Source organism: Rattus norvegicus, chromosome 1, assembly GCF_036323735.1.
Source record: "Rattus norvegicus strain BN/NHsdMcwi chromosome 1, GRCr8, whole genome shotgun sequence".
Classification (NCBI taxonomy): Eukaryota; Metazoa; Chordata; class Mammalia; order Rodentia; family Muridae; genus Rattus; species Rattus norvegicus.
In genome coordinates, this window is record NC_086019.1 from 143,447,823 (window position 1) to 143,467,859 (window position 20,037).

Below are 20,037 nucleotides of genomic sequence, written 5' to 3' on the forward strand. Positions count from 1 at the left end.
AGCCCCTACCTGTCCTATTAACAGCCTGAGGCACCCTAACCCTGTCCCTGGGGCATCCTACCAGCTACTTCCTCTCACTCAGGGACAAAGACATCAAGACCATTTTGTGAAGAGCTTTTTAGTAGCTAAATATGGCACCACGTGACTCAGGGCAATATAAATTACAGTATGCAAAACACACTGACTGGCTGAGGTAAAGCGCACCGTTCCTGCCTCGTGTCCACTGTGAGGGAAATTGCTCACATGCTTTAAAAAACATCTCCATCATATATATATATATGTAAAAAAATAATCCCCTAGAAAGGCCACCAGAGAGGGGGGCTACAACGCCCACCCTCTACCATGTACGGAGCACCCACTGGAGCTGGGTAGTGTAGTGTCCACCCCTACTGCTTGCCCAGAGCTCTGTCCAGGTTGCTCTTAATGGTGTCCAGGAAGTCTGTGGTGTTCAGGAAGTGCTCATTCAGCTTCACACTGCCAAGAGAACATGGAGGGGGGGGTGACTCAGGCCTCCTGGAGCCCATTAACCAAGCCCTTCCAAGGCACATCAGACCTCAGGCACCGGAATGGCCTTCTCATGCCACCAGGCACAGGTCCAAGTTTGCTAGTAGCCCACTGCTAAGAGGGCCACAATAAATTCAGCAGAAAGTTAAAAGCTACCTGTCATAAGCCTCGTAGAAGAAGCTGGGGAAAGGTTTAAGGAGAAGAGGAAAGAAACTAAGCAACTGCCAGCGGGGACCAACTCAGACCTGGCCTAGGGAGGCTTGGCCTGAGCCATTTGTTAGGATTTGTCCTGTCCCAGACCCCAGGAGGCTCTACCCACTCATGAGAGGGACTCTAAGTGGGGTCCCCCGGTTTCCTCCCCCGTGCTGAGGTCTCAAGCCCTGTTTCCCAAAGCACACACTTGCTGAGGCCATGGATGCAGCCAGCCAGGTCCTTGGTCATAGCTCCGCTCTCCACAGTCTGCACGCACACCTTCTCCAGAGTCTGTGCAAACCTGCAGGAGATGCGACAGAGTGAGGCCCTGGCATGCTGGGCAGACCTGTGTGGGCTATATCAGTTCAAATCCTCCCCATGAGCTCACCTGATGAGGTCCTGGTTCCCATCCAGCTTCCCTCGATGCTCCAGACCCCGTGTCCAGGCAAAGATGCTGGCAATAGGGTTGGTACTGGTGGGCCGGCCCTGGGGACAGGTCACGGGATCAGCCGAGCACCAGATACAGCTGTGTACCTCCAGACCTGCAGAGCAGGCTCATCCTCCCAGCCCTCAGGGCCAATGGGATTTGGACCTTGAAGTGCACACATTTACCTTCTGGTGTTCTCGGTAGTGGCGGGTGACTGTCCCGTGAGCAGCCTCAGCTTCAATGGTCTTCCCGTCAGGGCAGACCAGCACAGATGTCATCAGGCCAAGGGAGCCAAATCCTGGGGGGGGGGGGAGCAGATCTCCCCTCAGGGCCATGCTTCAGCTCAGAAAGAACCCTTTGCCTTAGACCCCGTGCCAGCCCATTGCAGCTGAGAAGACAGTAGAGCCCTTCCAGACAGCTGTCGCCATGCTAGAACTCTGTGTGCTCCCTTTCCAGACCCCACAGCCTGACGCTGTCGATCCTGAAGCCCCACAGGAGATCATTCCAAGAAGAAATAAGCCACCATCAGCTATTCTGCAACCCTCCTGCTGCAGTTAGCCCCTTTTTTCCAAATGTCCCCAAATCCAGATTTCAGCTAGAATGAGTCTGTTGTCAAGGACTCTGGGGAATCGAAAAACTCCCCCAGACCCACAAAGAACGTGAAGGTCGGAGGAAGAAAAAGTGGGGAACTTACATAAGAAAAAAGATCCAGCTTGGTCTTGTTTTCTGGGTGTTTGTTTGTTTGTTTGTTTGTTTGTTTTTATTTTGTGCAGGGGATGGTGCACATGTGTCAGTGTATGTATGGAGGTCAGAGGACAGCTTTGCAAGAGTCTGTTTTCTCCACCATGTAGGTTCTGGGGATCAGACCCAAGCTGTCAATCTCAGTGGCAAGCGACTTTACCACTGAGCCACCTCAAAGACTCTTTCTGTCTTGTTTATTTTTGTTTGGCCTGGAACTCACCAGGTAACCTAAGCTGGCCTCAAATTACAGAAGTCTGCCTACCTCATCCTCCTGAGGGCTGAGGATACAGGTATGAGCCACCTGAATCAGCAGCCTGCACTCCTTTCTCTGTTACAACAGTCACAGGGACAGGGATGGGCAGATCCCTTGGGCTCACCCAGTCAGCTGGTCTCCAATAAGGCAGAGGGAAGACAAGACAGCTCGGCTGGTAAAGGTTCTTACCACCAAGCCTGACAACCTGAGTTCAATCTCCAGGACCCACACAGCAGAAAGAATCAACTCCTTCAGGGTGCCCTCTGCCCTCTGCCCTCTGCCCTCTGCCCTCCACACATGTGCTGCGGCATACACACAAGCACAGATAAATAAAGGCCTGTGGTTGTAGCTCAGTAGTAGTGCGCTCGCCTAGCTTTCATGAGGCTGTATATATAATCCCCAGGAATTATAAACACATAAAAAATGTTAGAGAGGTTCTGTTATGTAAGTCTGGCTGTCCTAAATAAAACTGGTTATGTCCTCAAATACAGAGATCCAACTGCCTCTGTTTATAATGCCACCATGCTTGGTCTTATAAGGGTAATTTTTAAAATGTATGCTAAAAAACAGTAATGTGGAGCACAATAGAAGATACCTGACATCAATTTCTGGTCTCCATGGACGGAGACACACACACACACACACACACACGCACGCACGCACGCACGCACGCACGCGTGCGCGCCCTCCGGAAGATCTTGGATGCATCTTACTTTCTTCCTCAGAGCCTCTATCTCTTTCACTTAGCCCTTGTGCTTACAATCATAATGACTTTTTTTAATTAAAAAAAAAAATCGCTAGGTAGTTGTACACACTTTTAATCCCAGCACTCAGGAGGCTGAGGCAGGTGGATCTCTGAGTTTGAGGCCAGCCTAGTCTACAGAATGAGTTCCAGGACAGCCAGAGCTACACGGAGAAACCATCTCAAAAAAAAAAAAAAAAAAAAAAAAAAAAATCATTCCAGTCACAGACTAATAGTTCCTCGACCGCAGAGAGATGGTTGTTCAGCGTACCTTGAGCCAGGATGTCAGACTGTACATCTCCGTCATAGTTCTTGCAGGCCCACACAAAGCCACCGGAAGACTTGAGCACCTGAGCCACCATGTCGTCAATGAGCCGATGCTCGTACCAGATCTTATTCTTGTCAAAGTCAGTCTTATAGTGCCTGGGGGCAAAAGGACTTGTCTCGGGGAGAGCACAGGAATCTGGCAGGTTAAAGGCCCCTCCCTGAACCTCAAAACTAAACCAAGCACACTGTAAAAGCAACCTCCCCAAGTAGGGATGGCGCAAGGGAGCTGGGGTACTGCGGTGCCCTCAGGAAGCATCAAAGGCTGTTACTTGTCAAAGATCTCCTGGAAGATGTCCTTGAAACGCCCGTCATAGGCCTTCATAATGGTGTTCTTGGTGCTCAAGTAGAGCGGCCATTTCTTCTGGATAGAGTACTGGAAGCAGCTGTGCGCGAAGCCCGAAATGGACTGTGGGGAGAGTGGGCATAGCATGGCCCCCAGGCTGAGGACTGCCAGTCTGCCATGGTCCCAGGGCCAGAGCCAGGGCCAGCAGCATCCCCATAAGACTCCTCGACTTCTGCTGCCCCTGATACTATGGTTGGCCAATCTTCTCCCACCAGACTTCTGGGAGCACAGACCCCTGCCGCCAACTTCACTTTGGACAGCTCGACCTCACAATTAGACCTTATATGGCTGGTGCGGGCCTGGTTAAGCAGCCTACTACTAGGCTTGATTGACCGCCTGTCTCCAGTTTATCCAATCAGAGCCCTTCTTCCCTGGCCATCAGTGATTGGCTCAAAGGTAGTCATGTGACCCAATCCTGGCCTGTGCAAGAAGGCAGTGCCAGGAAGACCAAGTGGTCTTTTCTACCTCTTCCTGGCATAAGAGTGAGGCCAACAGAAGCAAAGATAGGCAGACATAGAGATGGGCTGGAGAGGAGAACGGCCTTACCTCGTCGGTGTTGTACATCCCCATACCAACGCCTCCGGCAGGGAAGTTATACACCTCCCACTCCTTGGCACCACTGCCATCCTTTGGGGTGAAGACCAACTTGAACATGCCAGCTCGATCTACCACAAAATCTGTGGCCTTGTACTGCAGAGAAAAGAGGCAGTTTAAGCCAAGGCTTCCTGTCGGGACCATGAATCAACAGACTGTGTCTCTAAGTCTGGCCTACCTGGTCGCCATGGGCGTGTCTGCCAATGGTGATGGGCTTGGTCCAGCCAGGGACAAGGCGGGGGATATTTTTGCAGATAATTGGCTCTCTGAAGACCGTTCCCCCAAGGATGTTACGGATAGTTCCGTTAGGGCTCTTCCACATTTTCTTCAGCTTGAACTCTGTGAGGACAGGGATACATACGATAGACCCACCACAGCCCCACCTTTCAACCAGAAAGTATCCCAAGCCATACAGAGGCCCCAGAAGTCATCCTGGACTCATCCAGAAGAAGAGTCTAGAGTCTAGGGCAGTGGTACTCAACCTGGGGGTTGAACAATCCTTTCAAACGGGTCCCCTAAGATCATCGGAAAAACACAGATATTGACATTACAATTCACGACAGTAGCAAAATTACAGATATGATGTAGCAACGAAAATAATTTTATGGTTGGGAGGTCACCACAACATGAGGAACTTTATTGAAGGGTCCCAGCAGTAGGAAGGATGAGAACCATGCTGGGTTGTCATTAAATAAGTTGTAAAGTGCCCAGAACAGTACCTGGCTGCCATTATTACTAGGTCCACAGGGAGGTTGTTTAGTGAGGAGAAAAGGCAGCCTCCCTCCACCCCAGCCTGTCCAAGACACTACGACCTTGTCCATAAGAGAATGAGCTGTAAACCCCAGCACTGGACTGGAGATGTAGCCCAGTGACACAGGGCTTGCCTGGCATTTGTCAAAGAAATGAGCTCAGGACTAAAATTGACCCAGTGGGCTATAGACAGCTGGTCTGAAGACTGCCCTTTCCTGGGTTTCCCTTTGTTACCGGTTTGCAGGGCTGGGGATTGAGCCCGGGGCCTTGTAGCATGCTAGGCAAGTGCTCTGTCCCTGAGCTCCGAAGAGTAACTGGAAGGTTTGTCTCTAGCTTCCTCCTTTTTTTTTTTTTTAATATTTATTTATTTTATAAGTATATATTGAGGCTGTCTTCAGACACACCAGAAGAGGGCATCGGATCCCATTACAGATGGTTGTGAGCCACCATGTGGTTGCTGGGATTTGAACTCTGGACCTCTGGAAGAGCAGTGAGTGCTCTTAACCACTGAGCCATCCTTCCAGCCCATCACTAGCTTCCTCAGACTGCAGAAATCAGGAAGGAAATGCCCTAAAGCACATTCATGTGCAGTGGGGGTAATCAAGCAGCCACACTTCAAAAGAGAGGGTGTCTTCAGAAGACGCTGACAGTTCCAGGGAAGGCAAGTTTAACCTTTAGCCACCATTACGGCATCACTGACGCCCACCCTCCCCGGGCTTCTGCCCAGCCTCCATATACCAGCCTACCAAACAGGCCAAGAGGCCAGAAGGCCAGGCTGTGAAATCCCTTCACATGAGAGTAGCAGTACTGTGGCAGTACTGTCTCTCCCTGTAATTGCTGATGCCTCTGGCTGGTGTAAGCCATACAGCACAGCAAGGACCCCCTTCCTGCTTCTAGCAGACTTGAAAGTCTGGCCTGACCATGAGAATGAGGCTGATCCCTCATCGCACCTCCCCAAGGCACATCATAGTGACCTGAGGCCCTGCTGTACATCAGGCTTTCTGAGCAGACTGGACTGACTCTCAGTCTCCCCCTTCAGCCTCAGGGAAGAAGCTCAGCTCTGGAAGCTCCCATCTCCCGGTCTGGTAATGAGTGACACAGCCAATTGCTTCCATCTAAGTGTTATAGCCTATGACCCTCCCGGGCTCTGAGACCCCGCCACACTTCCTACCTTCCACACGGGCCTCATCGGGGGTGATTGTAGCACACTTAACAGCCACACTGTACTTCTGAGTGGCCAGCGCAGAGTCGATGGTGACCTGGTCATTGGTCTGGTCACGGTTTGGAAGCCCAAGGTCAAAATACTTGAGCTGGACATCCACGTGAGGCAGGATGAGCTAGAGAAGAAAGCCGGAGTAAAGTAAGGCCAGACAATTGACTTGGACAGGATGCTGTGGCCAGACAAGGTGACAGCCTGGGGCTACACGGTTATGACTCTGTCTCTGACTGGAGAGATGGCTAGGAGTTAAGTATACCGCTCCTGCCGAGGGCCTAAGTTCAATCCCTAGAACCTACATCAGGTGACCAATTGTAACTTCAGCTCCAGAGAAGCTGCCACCTCTGGCCACTGTGGGAACTGGCGCCCACATGTGCATACACATGTGCACACACATGTGCACACACATGTGCACACACACACACACACATAATAAAAATAAATCTTTGTTGCTGTTGCTGTTGTTGAGAGGGTTCTCACTATATAGTCTTGGTTGTCCTGGAACTCAAAGGCATCCACCTGCCTCTGCCGTGTGAATGCTGGGATTAAAGACATGCACCACTGCATGTATGTCTGTTTTGCTTACATGTATGACTGTGCATATGCATGCCTGGTCCCTGTGAAGAGAGAAGAGTGTATTGGACAGTGGGTGCTGGGAATTGAACCTGGGTCTTCTGCAAGAACAAATGCTGCGCCATCTCTCCAGCCCTGCTAAAATATTATGAGAAAAAAAAAAAAAAAAAAAAAGCTAGGTGGTGGTGGCTCACACCTTTAATCCCAGCACTGGGAAGGCAGAGGCAGAACGATCTCTATATGAGTTTGAGAGCAGCCTGGTCTACAGAGTGAGTTCCAGGACAGCCAGGGCTACACAGGGAAACCCTTTCAAAAAACAAACAGAAAACCAAAACCAACCAATTCAACAAACAAAAAAGCCCGTCTCACAGCGAGGCATGGTAGCACATGCTGTGTGGTTGCTGCATTCAGAAGTCTGAAGCGGAGGAGCACTGTGAGTTTGAGGGCAGTTCGGGCTACAGAGTGAGACTTTGGCAAACAAAACAAAACACTAATTAAATTAAAGAAGGTACAGGGGCTGGAAAGGTAGTTCAGGGGATATGAGCTCTTGTTTCTCTTGTAAAAGACACAGGGTCTTCAGATCCCAGCACGCACATGGTAACTCACAACCACCCATAACTTCAGCTCCATGGAAACTGACACCTTCTTCTGACCTATGTGGAAGGCACCAGGCACACATGTGGTGTCCACACGTACAGGCAGACAAAATATTTATACCCATAAAAGAAACAAATCTGAAATAACTTTTCAATTAAAAAAAAACAAAAGCTGAAGTGATGGCTCAGGGTTAGGAGCACTTGTTGCAAAACCATGAGGAGCTGTTTGGACTCCAGCAACCAAAATAAGCAGGCCATCTTGTATATGCTTGTATCTGAGAGAGAGACAGGGGGCGGAGTGTGTGGGAGGGGAGGGTGTGTGCCTGCTAGGGCTTGCCGGCTTCCAGAGAAAGCACAAGCTTCAAGCTCCGAGTTCCAAGAGAAACGACCTCAGTGAACTACTGGAGAGTGAATGATCACCAAATACCATCTTCTGACCTCTGTACCCATGCGCGCGCGCGCACGCACACACACACACACACACGCACGCATTTATTACATTTATTTCCCTATTTTGTGTGTGTGTGCGCACGTGTGCACGCGTGCATGCATGTTCATGTATGTAGATGTGCCTGCGCCATGGCTAGCACAAGGAGAACAGAAAACAACTTGCAGTAATTTGTCCTTCCCTTTCTCTGTGTGGGTCTCAGGGATTGAACTTACATCCTCAGGTTTGTCAGCAAGCACCTTTACCCTCCGGTCTATCTTGCCTACGCCAATTGATCTCCTTTTTATGTTTTTTTGTTTTTGTTTTTAAAGATTTATTTATTCTATGTATGTGAGTACACTGTCACTTTCTTCAGACACACCAGAAGAGGGCATCGGATATCATTGCAGATGGTTGTGAGCCACCATGTGGTTGCTGGGATTTGAACTCAGGACCTCTGGAAGAGCAGTCAGTGCTCTTAACCACTGAACCATCTCTCCAGCCCTCCTTTTTTTTTGTTTTGTTTTGAGTTTTTGAGATAAGGTTTTCCTGTGTGGCCCTGGCTGTCCTAGAACTCGCTCTGTAGACCAATCACTCAAAGATCTACCTGCCTCTGCCTCCCAAGTGCTGGGCTTGACAACATAGCTCTCCAGGTGAAGGCACTTACTGCCAAGCCTGACAACTGGAGTCTAATCCCTGGGCCTCACTTGGAAGGGGGGAGCTGACAAGTCCTCTGACCTCCATGTGTGCACGCTCATGTACACAAATATAATAAAACGCTTTGAAGAGAAAAAGAAAGAAGACTGGAAAAGCTTGCACATTTCAGCACCAGAGAAAGAGAAAGACCCAGACTGCTCAGGACAGGCACTGGCTAAAGACAAAGAACTGGCAACCACTAATTTTGTTACAGGAGGGAGGTGGGGCAGAAAGTGAGAAACGGGGCTGCGCTCTACCGGGGACCCACGAGACCCATGGGGACCTGCCACCCTCTGAGGGAGGGGTACTACCTTCTCCTTGATGAACTGCCAGATGATCCGGGTCATCTCATCGCCATCCATCTCCACCACCGGCTTCTCCACCTTGATTCTCTTCTCAGCATCTAGAATTGGACACAAAGCATATCACGTCCCCGCTCCGGGGCAGCACCAAAGGAGCCCTTCTCCTCCCTGCCAGTTCAATACTTCAATAAGGAGGGGACTAAAGACAACAAGGACTCCAATGATCCAGCAACTCCTCCCTCTTCTGCTTTCAGGACCTCCAAGTAGAGCTAACCCATCCCAGCTTAGGGGGCTGGATCCAGCCTGGCCAATCAGATCTTTTCCCCTTGGAAGCTGAATAGGCCAAGAGAGAACCACAGCCAGATGGCCTACTCGGTCCAGCCCCAAGTCAGGGAAATCTGCAAACTCTTCACTTCCACTGTCTTCGCTCTTCTCTTTCCCCTGTGATCCTGTGTCCTTCCAATGTGACCTTTTCACAGTCACTAAGTTTGACTGTTGTCTGCAAGCTGAGAGTCCCCAAAGCTTGAAACCAAGAGAGAAACGTGCAGATCCCCAGCAAGAGCCCAACACGTGCCTGACAACAGTACAAGCCCCCTTATTATTACAGTCACCATATATTGCAAAACAACCCCAAGGGAAGTGTCCCAGTGCCATCTTGTTTATTTGTTGTTTGTTTGGTTGATTCTCTGGTTTGTTTTGTTTGTTTTGGTTTGGTTGGTTTTTTGAGACATACTCACTTGTAGCCCTGGCTCTTGAACTCCTGATATAACAAAAGATAACCTTGAAAGTCTGATCTTTCTGTCTCTACCTCCTTCATTCTGGGATTTCCTGCCTGTAGTAAGTACTCCTAACTGCTGAACATCTCTCCAGTTCCTTAAAAATATCTTAAAGAACCTCAACAAGTTAGTGTGGGGCAACTCAGTTGATAAAATGCCTTTTTAGCATACATGGGCTTAATCCTTAACATTCCAAAAACTGAGTGTGGCGGCAAGTGCCAGCAATCCCAGCACCCAGGAGAAGAAGGTAAATTCAAGGTAAATTTGAGGCCAACCTGGGATACCTGAAAGTTTGTCTGGAAAGAAGAAAGAAAAGAAAAGTCTGGGGCTGGAGAGATGGCTCAGAGGTTAAGAGCACTGACTGCTCTTCTAGAGGTCCTGAGTTCAATTCCCAGCAACCACATGGTGGCTCACAACCATCTGTAATGGGATCCGATGCCCTCTTCTGGTGTGTCTGAAGACAGCTAAAGTATACTCATATAAATAATAAATGAATCTTTAAAAAAAAAGAAAAGTCTGAAGGGCCTTAAACATATCATTGCCCTACAACACACAGCCCAACCATAGCTCATATACAGTTAGCAAACCAGCTCACTTCAAAGGCATGCAAATGATTGTATGAGACAGAGACACACAGAGATAGATGGGAGACAGAGAGACAGACAGACTGACAGACACTCTGAGAGATCATTAAGGGAGAAACAGCAGAGCTAAGGAGTGCAGTTGATGTCAAAGGCAAGAAAGTCAGAATCCAGGTCCCCTGTTCAGTGTACCTTTGTCCTCATGGGTCAGATGCCAAGAAGTCAAAAGCACAGATGTGAACTGGCTCCCTCCTGGGAACTAAAGGCAGATGTAGCTGGCTCATTAACATACCCAAGATGCCACAGGGATCTTCATCCCGAGCTACAGAGTTTCACTTTGGGCTAGAGCTTAAGTAAGAAGGGCTGGAAACAGTCTGCTGGACAGAATTTGCCTAGTTTCTAGAAGACCCTACTGAGAGTTAATCTAAGGACCGCTTGTCAGATTTTTTTAAACCTATGACACTAGCCAGTTCTTAGGGTCTCAACCTCATCAACAGATAAACACAGCCCTATGCCAGCAGCATATGAGTTCCAAACCCCCTTGTGGAGGGTAAGGAGAGCAAAGTCACGATCACATGGCTGTGTTCATGGAATTAGAAAACACAGGGCCTATTTATTCACATGGCAACCTGGTGCGAACTAAGCTTTGTTGACACTGAGATATTAAGATCTGAAACCACCCAGGGAGGGAGGGGAAGAGAGGTGGAGGAGGACAAGGAGGAGATGGAAAAAACAGGTAATGGAGCCAACACTGCTGTCAGACTCCAAGGATACTCGGGCTTCCCAGAAGAGCTAGCGTCTCTCTTTTTTTTTTGGTTCTTTTTTTCGGAGCTGGGGACCGAACCCAGGGCCTTGCGCTTCCTAGACAAGCGCTCTACCACTGAGCTAAATCCCCAACCCCAGAGCTAGCGTCTCTGAGCCCACACCAGCTAGGCCCTCTTGCTTTGCCTTAGAAATTGATGTCCCCCCCCCCCATACTAAAAACTGAACCTGGAGCTTTGCATATTCACGCCAAACTCTCATACACTAGACTACACCCCTTTGATGGTTTGAATAAAAATGGCTCCCATAGGCTCACATATTTGAAAACTGAGTCATCAGGAAGTGGCGCTATTTGAGAAGGATTAGGAGGTGTGGCCTTGCTGGTGTAGGCGTGGCCTTGTTAGAGGAAGTATATCCATAGAGGTGGGCTTTGAGGTTTCAAAGCCCAAATCAGGACTAATCAGCCTACAGTCAGGATACTGCTGTAAGTTACTTCTCCTGCACCACATCGGCCCGCTGCCATGCTTCCCACCATGATGATATAGACCAAGTCCCTGAAACTGTAAGCTGGCCCCCAACTAAATGCTTTCATTTATAAGAGTTGCCTTGGGTCATGGTATTTCTTCACAGCAATAAACCTTTGACTAAGACAACTTCAATTCTAAAAAGTCCTTTTCTTCCCTCTTACTTGATGCTGTGGATTGAACTTAAGGCCTCACACATGTTAATAAGCAATCCCCCTACCATCATCCAGATAGTAGGTTTTTGTTGTTGTCGTCGTTGTTGTTCAATTTGGGTTTTAGTTTGGGGGTAGGGTGACAGGGTCCCACTGTGTAGCTCAAGTTGGCCTTTAACTCTTTCTATATCCCAGGGTGACCTCAAATGCAAAAGTTTTGCTGCCTTGCCTCCTGAACATGGGGATCACAGGCATCAGCATCACCATATCAGGCCCAGGTAGTTGTAGTTTTCAAATATCCATTTAGTGACTACTATTTTTTTAAAAATCAGGAGAGGGACTAGAGAGATGGCTGGGTTTCTGTTGAAGAGGGCCTCGGTTTGACTCCCACCATCTGATGGCTTACAGCTGTCTGTAACTCTAGTCCCAGGGGACCTGATACCCTCTTCTGACCTCCTTTGGGCACCAGACACACATATGCTACACATAAAAATGTGCATGCAGGTAAAACATTCATAAACATAAAACAATTTTTAATGTAAATGAGGAGGCCTAGACAGATGGCTCAGAGGGTAAGTGTACATATTTCCCATCCACAGGACTTGAGTTCATTCCCAGTATCCAGGTCAGACAGCTCACAACCTCCTGTAAGAATTCGTATGTGGATAGTTCCAAGATGGCTTCGGTGGTGTTGTATGTGTCTCTCAGCTGCTGGGCTGGGCTCTGGGGCAGCCAATGTCGAGGAAGGTTCAGCTCATATGTGGAAGGCCCTCACCTACTTCATGATGCTGCTTGGGGTAAGAGTGAGCATGCTCAACGTTTTCCTGAAGTCGAGACATGAAGAGCGCAGAGACCTGCATTTGTCACCTACCCCCATCTCCTCATCAGGACCAAATATTGTAGGATTCCTCTTACACCAGTACCTAGAGCAGTGAGCAGTCCTCAGCCTTCCTACTACTGAGACCTTTAACACAATTCCTCATGCTGTGGTGACTCCGTCTCTTTTTTCTTTTCTTTTCTTTTCTTTTCTTTTTCTTTCTTTCTTTCTTTTCTTTTCTTTTTTTTTTTTTTTTTTTTTTTTTGGAGCTGGGGACCAAACCCAGGGCCTTGCGCTTGCTAGGCAAGCGCTCTACCACTGAGCTAAATCCCCAACCCCACTGTGGTGACTCCTAACGGTAAAATTATTTTCATTGCTACTTTATAGCTGTAATTTTGCTGTTTTGAACAGTAATGTAAATACTGTTGTAGAGAGAAGTTTACCAAAGCGGGTCTCAAGTCAAGAGTTGAGAACTACTGGTCTAAAACACAGGTCAGTACAGAGAAGCACAGAGAAGAGGCTAAGGGAGCCAGGGGCTAAGGGAGGAGAAACTAGGAAATGACTGTTTCATAGATACAGAGTTTCAGTTTTGCAAGATGAAAAGGTTCTGAAGATGTCTGGGGTGATGGCTACAAAGTAACAACACTGAACGCTACTGAAGAGAGGAGTAAGCCGGGAGGAAGCGAACAAAGTATCAAGATACATTGTACAGATGGATTAACTTGTCAACGGAAAATTTAAATATACTGTTAAAATTAAAAAAGAAAGTGTCAAAGACTAAATAAAAGATAGTCTAGGGCCAGAGATACTCCAGTCTAAGGACCTAAATTCAATCTCAGGATTGAACTACCTGGTGGAAAGAACCAACTCCTGTGAGTTGTCCTTACACACAGGTGCTATGCCAAGCATGTACACACACACACACACACACACACACACACACACACACACACACACACACACATTTAAGCAATGTAAAAAAAAAATATTCTGAAAAACAAAAGTTGTCATGGTTAATATTTTCACCAAAATAAAAATGCCATGCCCCACACTCTTAGATCACAGCCTATATTGAAGAATGAGTTACTCTGACACTTAGAAGTAAGGAGAGCTGGGCCTCCCTGTTCCAGGCTTGACCTGCACTCTCTAGAGCACCCGAGGTCTCCAGGAATTGAAACCTTTTTCTGTTGTTTAGTTTTGCAAACAAACCATGCTTGAACCACAAGAGAACCAATAACGTAATAAAGCCAGACGCGGTAGGTGTCTGTCTTACAGTGGAGAACCTGAAGAGACGCTGTCTCAAATAAGGTGGAAGGGGAGTAATGAAACTCAAGGTTAACCTCTGACCTCCACCATGACACCATTGTGTGTGCCCATGTCATGGGGGAGAGGAAGAAGATAAGGGTCATGAAAACACAAGAAGCAGTACCAAAGCCTTTCTGAAAACTCTAAGTCCAGCCAGCTTGATTCTCCCAAGGGCCTAGGCTCCATGACCAGCATTGCAAAAGATAAATAAATAAAACACGGCAACTGAAGGGAGGACTCTAAAATTAAGACCTGAGCTTGTCTCCCGGCATCCACATCTGTCAGCTCACTACCACCTAGAACTTTAGCCCCAGGGAGTTCAATGCCCAATTCTGGCTTAGCAGGGATCAGCAGCACATGCATGCCACACACACACACAGGCACATAAAAATGAATCTTTATTAGTTGGAGAGATGGCTCAGCAGTTGGGTGCTCTGGCAGAGAATCTGGGCCTGATTCCCAGCACCCATATGGTAGCTCACAACCATCTGTAAGTCCAGTTCCAGAGGATCTGACCCCTTCGTGTGGCCTCCACAGACACCAGTCATTCATAATGCACATACAGGCAAGCACTCATATAGTGTGTGTGTATTTGTGTGTGTGTGTGTGTGTGTGTGTGTGTGTGTGTGTGTGTGTGTGTGTTTTCTCTGCATAACTCTGGCTGCCCTGGAACTCTGCAGACCTTAAACTCACAGAGATCTGCTTGCCTCTGCCTCCTGAGTGATGGAATTAAAGGTGTGTAACACCAACTCCCCGCAAAGAAAAACAATTTTAAGTAAAATTAAATAAAAATCTTAATTTTTGAAACAAAAAATAGATTAAGCATAAATCTGACCGTAATATACCTTGTGAAATCCTCTAGAACTTCCTTTTTCACTCTAAATCAAAATCAAAGTCCTCAAAAATGGCCCACAAGTTGAGGGTGTATCCCAGGTGGTAAGCACATGTCCTCCAGTTCAAAGCCCTATTTGACTGTCAGCACCAGACTAAAAGGGAGGAGAGCTGGGGGTGTGACTCAGAGGGCTTGCCTAGCATACACAGTCTCAGCACTGCAAAGACTGAGCATGTGGACACATTTATAATCTCAACATTCAGGAGGGCGGGGGCAGAGGAATCAGAAACTCAAGGCTATCCTCAGCAACTAGGAAGTTCAAAGCTAGCCTGGGGAACATGTGACCATAAGTGTAAGACTGTAAGACCATGAAACTGAAACCTCTGAAAACTGAAACTGTCCCCCACCAGGATTCTCAGAGAGGGATCTCTCTCTCTCTCTCTCTCTCTCTCTCTCTCTCTCTCTCTCCTCTATTTATTTGTTTGTTTGTTTTTGTTTTTGTTTTCTGAGACAGCATTTCTCTGTGTAGTATGGCCGTCCTGGAACTCAGTCCATACAGCAGGCTGCACCACCCAGCCAGAGAGGGAGCTTCCTAAGATGGGACATACTAAAAGATAGCATCAGCAGTAGAAAAAAAGCTGGTGCAGAATGAAGCCCTCAGGCCCATGCCCCTGTCCTACTGAGAAAATGCAAATGAAGGCAGAGATTGTGACCCCCACCCTCCCCTGCCGTCTTCATAAGGAATAGACTCCAGTATCCACCTTGGACACCTGGAACCGTGGCTAGCTCCATACTGTCTCAGTGTGTATTGTACTTTCTCCAGAGCAGACATGCTATGATAAAGCTTACCCTACAAATCAGGCATAGTTGGTGCTTAACAATAACTAATGAAATAGGACAGTCTTAGTAATAGACTCTAAGTTACATGAATGTGTTCTCTTAAAAAAAAAAAAAATCTGGGGCTGGGGATTTAGCTCAGTGGTAGAGTGCTTACCTAGGAAGCGCAAAGCCCTGGGTTCGGTCCCCAGCTCAAAAAAAAAAAAAAAAATCTGTACAGCCACAGACCTCAGCACACAGTACAAGCAGCCTTGGCTCCTGCAGGCCTCTTCCTCCGCTGGTATCTAAAGAATTAGCTTCCTCTCAGGTTGGCTTCACTCAGGTCGTTCCTGTCTGCCCCATTCCCATACACCTTGTACCCTCTTTATTTCTTCTTCTTAGCTTTTTCAATATTTACTGCAGCTACTCACCTGTGTGCACAAGCGCTCCATAGAGAACCTTTGAAGGTCAAAGGACAACTTGTAGGAATCTGTTCTTTCCTTCCACCATGTGGGTCCTGGGGATCAAACTGTCACTGGGCTTGGCAGCAAGTGCCTTTGCCCACTGTGCCTCTTTCTGACCCTATCCTTAGCCCATTACTATGCGTCACATTGGCTAACTACCTTGTTAAATGTCAGTACCCTCCCCATTAGAATTAAGGCCCAAAGGCAGAACTCTTCCCCATGCCTATTCCCAGCTCTGTCTCCTACATCCTGCATGGATTCCCAAAAGGAAGAAAACGTGCCAAAGTCATAGGGGAAGGGTAAATGTCCACCAGGGCTACCTGGCTCACTTCCTATTTTGATGAACGTGTTCCCTCCATTCCTGCTACCCAGGGCCATTGCCACACATAAGCAAAGATCTCTCGCATGTGATGGGCACCATGCCCAGAGCAGCTCACAGACTAGATGAGTATTTCTCATCCAGGCTGGAGGTGTGATTCAGTGACTGAATGCTTGCATAGCTAGCTTGCATCCGTGAGTCTCTGGGTAGGGGAGAGGGGTACACCCAGGTGTGAGGATACATGCCTGTAAGACTACCTACTAAGAAAGTAGAGGCAGGAGGATCACACATCTTAAAGCTAATCAGAACAATTTAGGAAGACCAGCTTGAAACAAAGTTTAGAAAAAGCCAGGGGGCTGCAAACTTATCAAACAGCACTTGCTCGCCATATGTGAGACCCTGACACATTTTACCTGGTATAGACTCCAAAGCAAACCACAGATCCCGACTTTATACAACAAGGAGCTGTGCCCGGAGTCTATCAAAGAAGAGGGTAGAATGAGCCCAAGAGGCCTCAGCTAAGGGTGGAAAAATCGGGGCAGCCAAGTCGTTCTACAGCAGCCGCTCTCAACCTTCCTAATACTGTGACCCTTTAATGCAGTTCCTCAGGTTGTGCTTAGATTATTTTTCTTGCTACTTCATATCTGTAAGTTTGTTAACCATTATGGATCATAATGTAACTTATCTGATATGCAACCCCTAAGAGGTCACAACCCACAGATTGAAAAACCCTGTTCTAGGTCTAGCACAAGCACCCAAACCAGCTCTGAGGGAGGAGCTGTTCTGGGGATGAGCAGCTGGGGATTTATCTGCTGTGCTTGATACAGCTCATGGGGAGCAAGTAAGGACTAACTCCTGGGTCTGCAGAACTTGATGAAGGGCCTATGGGACGGTGGGAAAGGCCACCTCCACAAGGTAGTCCTCTGATCTCCACACATGTACTGTAGTAAGTACACACACACAGAGACACACACAGAGACACACAGACACACACGCACACAAAGAGAGAGAGAGAGAGAGAGAGAACATACTTGTCTCTCTCACACATACATAATAAATAAGAAAGTTTTAAAAGTTAAAAAAAATACTGATGATCAACCATTGAATAATTTATTCTTTGCTCTTAGACACTGGGATTATTTGTCCCCTCCAAGAGTACAAGACTGGCAGTGTACCTTCCTGGCCCAGCCACCATGAACACCTAAATATGAGGCTGGAGAGATGACTCAGCAGTTAAGAGCACTTCCTGTTCTTGCTGAGGACCCACGTTCAATTCCCAGCACACACATGGCCGGCCTCTCACAGCCATCTGTAAGTGCAGTTCCAGGGAGTCCAGTGCCCTCTTTTAGCCTCTGTGGGCAAATAGGGTCACAGGTGGCACACAAGTTAAATAAAAATAAACAAATTTAAGTACATGTCTAAAAAGTTAAGGTGAGGAAATGACAAAGTTTCTAACCAGGAGTACAATAAAGGTAGTCTAAGTAAATGCTCTGTCCCCTGGAGAAGCTGCATCTCTTGCCAAGGTCTAAGTTATGCAGATGCTGGAGGTTGCAAGTGGGAACCAAGGGACAGCAAAGACACTGGATGGTCTTGGTTGGTTGGTTGGCTTGGTTTGGTTTGAATCACCTCCCCACTTGGAGACCTTTGGGAAGGACCTTCCACTGACTGCTTTTTTAAATATGTATCCATATTGGGGGGGGGGGTCCGTTCCTTTAATCCCAGACTTGGGAAGCAGAGGCAGGTGGATTGCTGAGTTTGGACCAGCCTGGTCTGCAGAGCGAGTTCCAGGACAGCCAGGGCTACACAGAGAACCCTGCCTCAATAAACCAAAATAAACAAACCATGTATCCAAATTCAGGATGTCAAAGGAGCCTTAAGGTAGTTTGTTTGTTTGTTTGTTTGTTTGTTTTGGTATTACCATTACCATTTTACCAGACTTCCCCACCCCCAAAAAAGAGAAAAGATAAAAAAGAAAAAAGCCCTGGGTGCCTTTAACTTCTATTTATTTTGCTGCAGAGCTGCCATATCGGTGTCTTGAAGACCTGAGGCATTTGACTGGGCCTCAGAGCTTAGAAGCAAATCCCAGAAGCACAAAGGCAGAAATGTCCCTTTCTCCTTGGCAAAGGGGAGGGTCAAGGGCCCCGCCTTCTCCCTCCTCCTGCCCCCCAGCTCCGGTCAGCTGCTTCCACAGTGAGTTAACGATTACCACTCCAGCCAGAACAAACCCCATAGCCAAACCCACCCCCTTCTTCTCATTCCTCTGGCTTTGGGCCAGGTCAGGGTAGAATTTCCGTGGCAACAGGCATCAAAAGAGGCCACCAAGTGCTCTACATTGTTCCCTGCCTTTTGTAGCAAGGCGCTGAAGTGCCAGGCTATGAAAGATGCCCACATGCCAGGCTGGGCAGACTATTAGCAATGGAGACTCTAAACCCTGCTTATTTTGTCCCGAGTTGAGCCTTCACATCTAAATAAGCAAGCTGAAGGCAACACAGATCTCATGGGAACGACTGACTGCAGAAAAATGACAACATGCGTGCAGTGCCAGCTCTCCAGAGCTTGTATGCCAAGCAGGTCCCACTCACAAGCAGCTCGTGGTCGGCCCAGCAAGAAAGACCAGGAGAGGGCCCAGACTGAGCCTCCTGAGCAGCGAAGGGTGGGGGAGTGGCAGCTAAGCAAAGCGGGAAAAATAGAAGGACATTCCTCCAGCTGTCGAGTAAAGGTTCCAAAAATAGCTGACGTGGGCCTGTAGAAGAGGAGGGACCAGAGTACGCGGGGATTGGAGAGAAGGGGAAGTGGAGGCCTCTCCTCCTCGCCTTTGTCTGAGCCTGGAGCGCGAGGTGACCCTCCCCTGCCTAGGGCAACAACAGACAGCTCCAGCACTTCTTGGTCGCTTGTCCCTTCCAAAGGCGCAGGGCAGTCGTGATACCCCACCCTGGGTCCAGGTACCCCTAAAAATGCTTCTCCGGAGTACCTGGAGAACCCTGATAAGACCCAGCAATCCTGCCCCAAGTCACCAGCTGCCACTATCCCCCTACGTCCCCATCCCTACGCCTGCAGCGGCCCAGGAGCCACAAGCGCGGGAGCCCGGAGTAAGGCCACCTCCCGGTCCTTTGTAACCCGCACGCCGCCGTTCCCCGACCGCCGGCACGTCGCGAGTAACGCTCCAGGGTCCCCCTCCCGGGACGTCGCCACGTCGCAGCGCTGCGCGCGCGCCCGCGCCCCCCCCCCCGTCCCCCCAGTGCGACACTCACAGTGGCGCCGCGGCTGCTCCGGCCAGCTGGGGACATTCAGTGCAGCCGGTGCCCAGGTCCGTGTTGAGCCCGAGGCTCTGCAGAGCGAGCTCACGGCCCGCAGATAGCCGGCCATCCCGAGCACACGAGGTCCGAGCGCGCCGCTGCACCGGGCTGTGCGGTGGGGACTCGGCTGGCCTTGGTGGCTGGGACCCAACCGGGGCGGAGCTGCAGAACCCGCCGCCCCATTGGGTCTCACCCGGGAGAAGGCGGGTCCACGGCCGGGACAGGAGCCTGCCCGACAGCCTTGGGCCTGTTCCAGAGCCCGGGCGGCCCCAACGCTGAGCCCGCGCTTTCTGGGATCCTCTATACATCCTCAAAGCAGCAGTAAGACCCATCGGCCGCGGGAGCTTATGGCTGCAAGACTCACGCTTCTATAAGAATGTCAGCGGCGGAAACGTCGCCTTAATCCCTTGCGCCCTGTGCGTTTAGCTGACCCACCGACCCGAGGCGATTTCATCAAGCCAATTGACAAATACATGACACCTTGGGTCTCCCCCAGGTAGCGTCTAGTTGGGTGGACTAACTAGGATCGAGAGTTGAAATGCTGAATATGTTGGAGGCAAAAGAATAAGAAGTTCAGCTATATACCAAGTTCTAGGACAGCCTGGGCTACATGAAACCCTGCAGCAAAAACAAAAGATGGAAATCCTTCTGCTCCTGACTAAACCAAACTTCTAGTCCCAAAGTCCTTCATCATGGCCGAATCTGTCTCC

At 48.8% G+C, this 20,037-nt stretch overlaps 1 protein-coding gene across 1 annotated transcript; it reads right to left on the minus strand.

The window, feature by feature from the left end:
- Nucleotides 1-102: 102 nt before the first annotated feature.
- On the minus strand, nt 103-19,426 carry Idh2 (isocitrate dehydrogenase (NADP(+)) 2). The gene is made up of 11 exons (NM_001014161.1): nt 19,283-19,426; nt 8,693-8,784; nt 6,045-6,210; nt 4,302-4,462; nt 4,076-4,219; nt 3,456-3,592; nt 3,131-3,282; nt 1,309-1,421; nt 1,085-1,182; nt 905-997; nt 103-474 (listed from the first exon to the last, which is right to left on the minus strand). Exons 1-11 carry the CDS (start codon nt 19,395-19,397, stop codon nt 387-389), a joined length of 1,359 nt encoding a protein of 452 aa, NP_001014183.1. The 5' UTR covers nt 19,398-19,426; the 3' UTR covers nt 103-386.
- Between the last annotated feature and the right edge of the window lie 611 nt (nt 19,427-20,037).

Bases quoted from the DNA above. Each gene is read 5' to 3' on its own strand.
- Idh2 (NM_001014161.1), bottom strand. From the start codon at position 19,397: ATGGCCGGCTATCTGCGGGCCGTGAGCTCGCTCTGCAGAGCCTCGGGC. The intron at 6,211-8,692 runs GTAGTACCCCTC...TTTCTTCTCTAG, and splicing joins GGCAGTTCATCAAGGAGAAG to CTCATCCTGCCTCACGTGGA. The intron at 3,593-4,075 runs GTAAGGCCGTTC...CTCTCCCCACAG, and splicing joins GGATGTACAACACCGACGAG to TCCATTTCGGGCTTCGCGCA.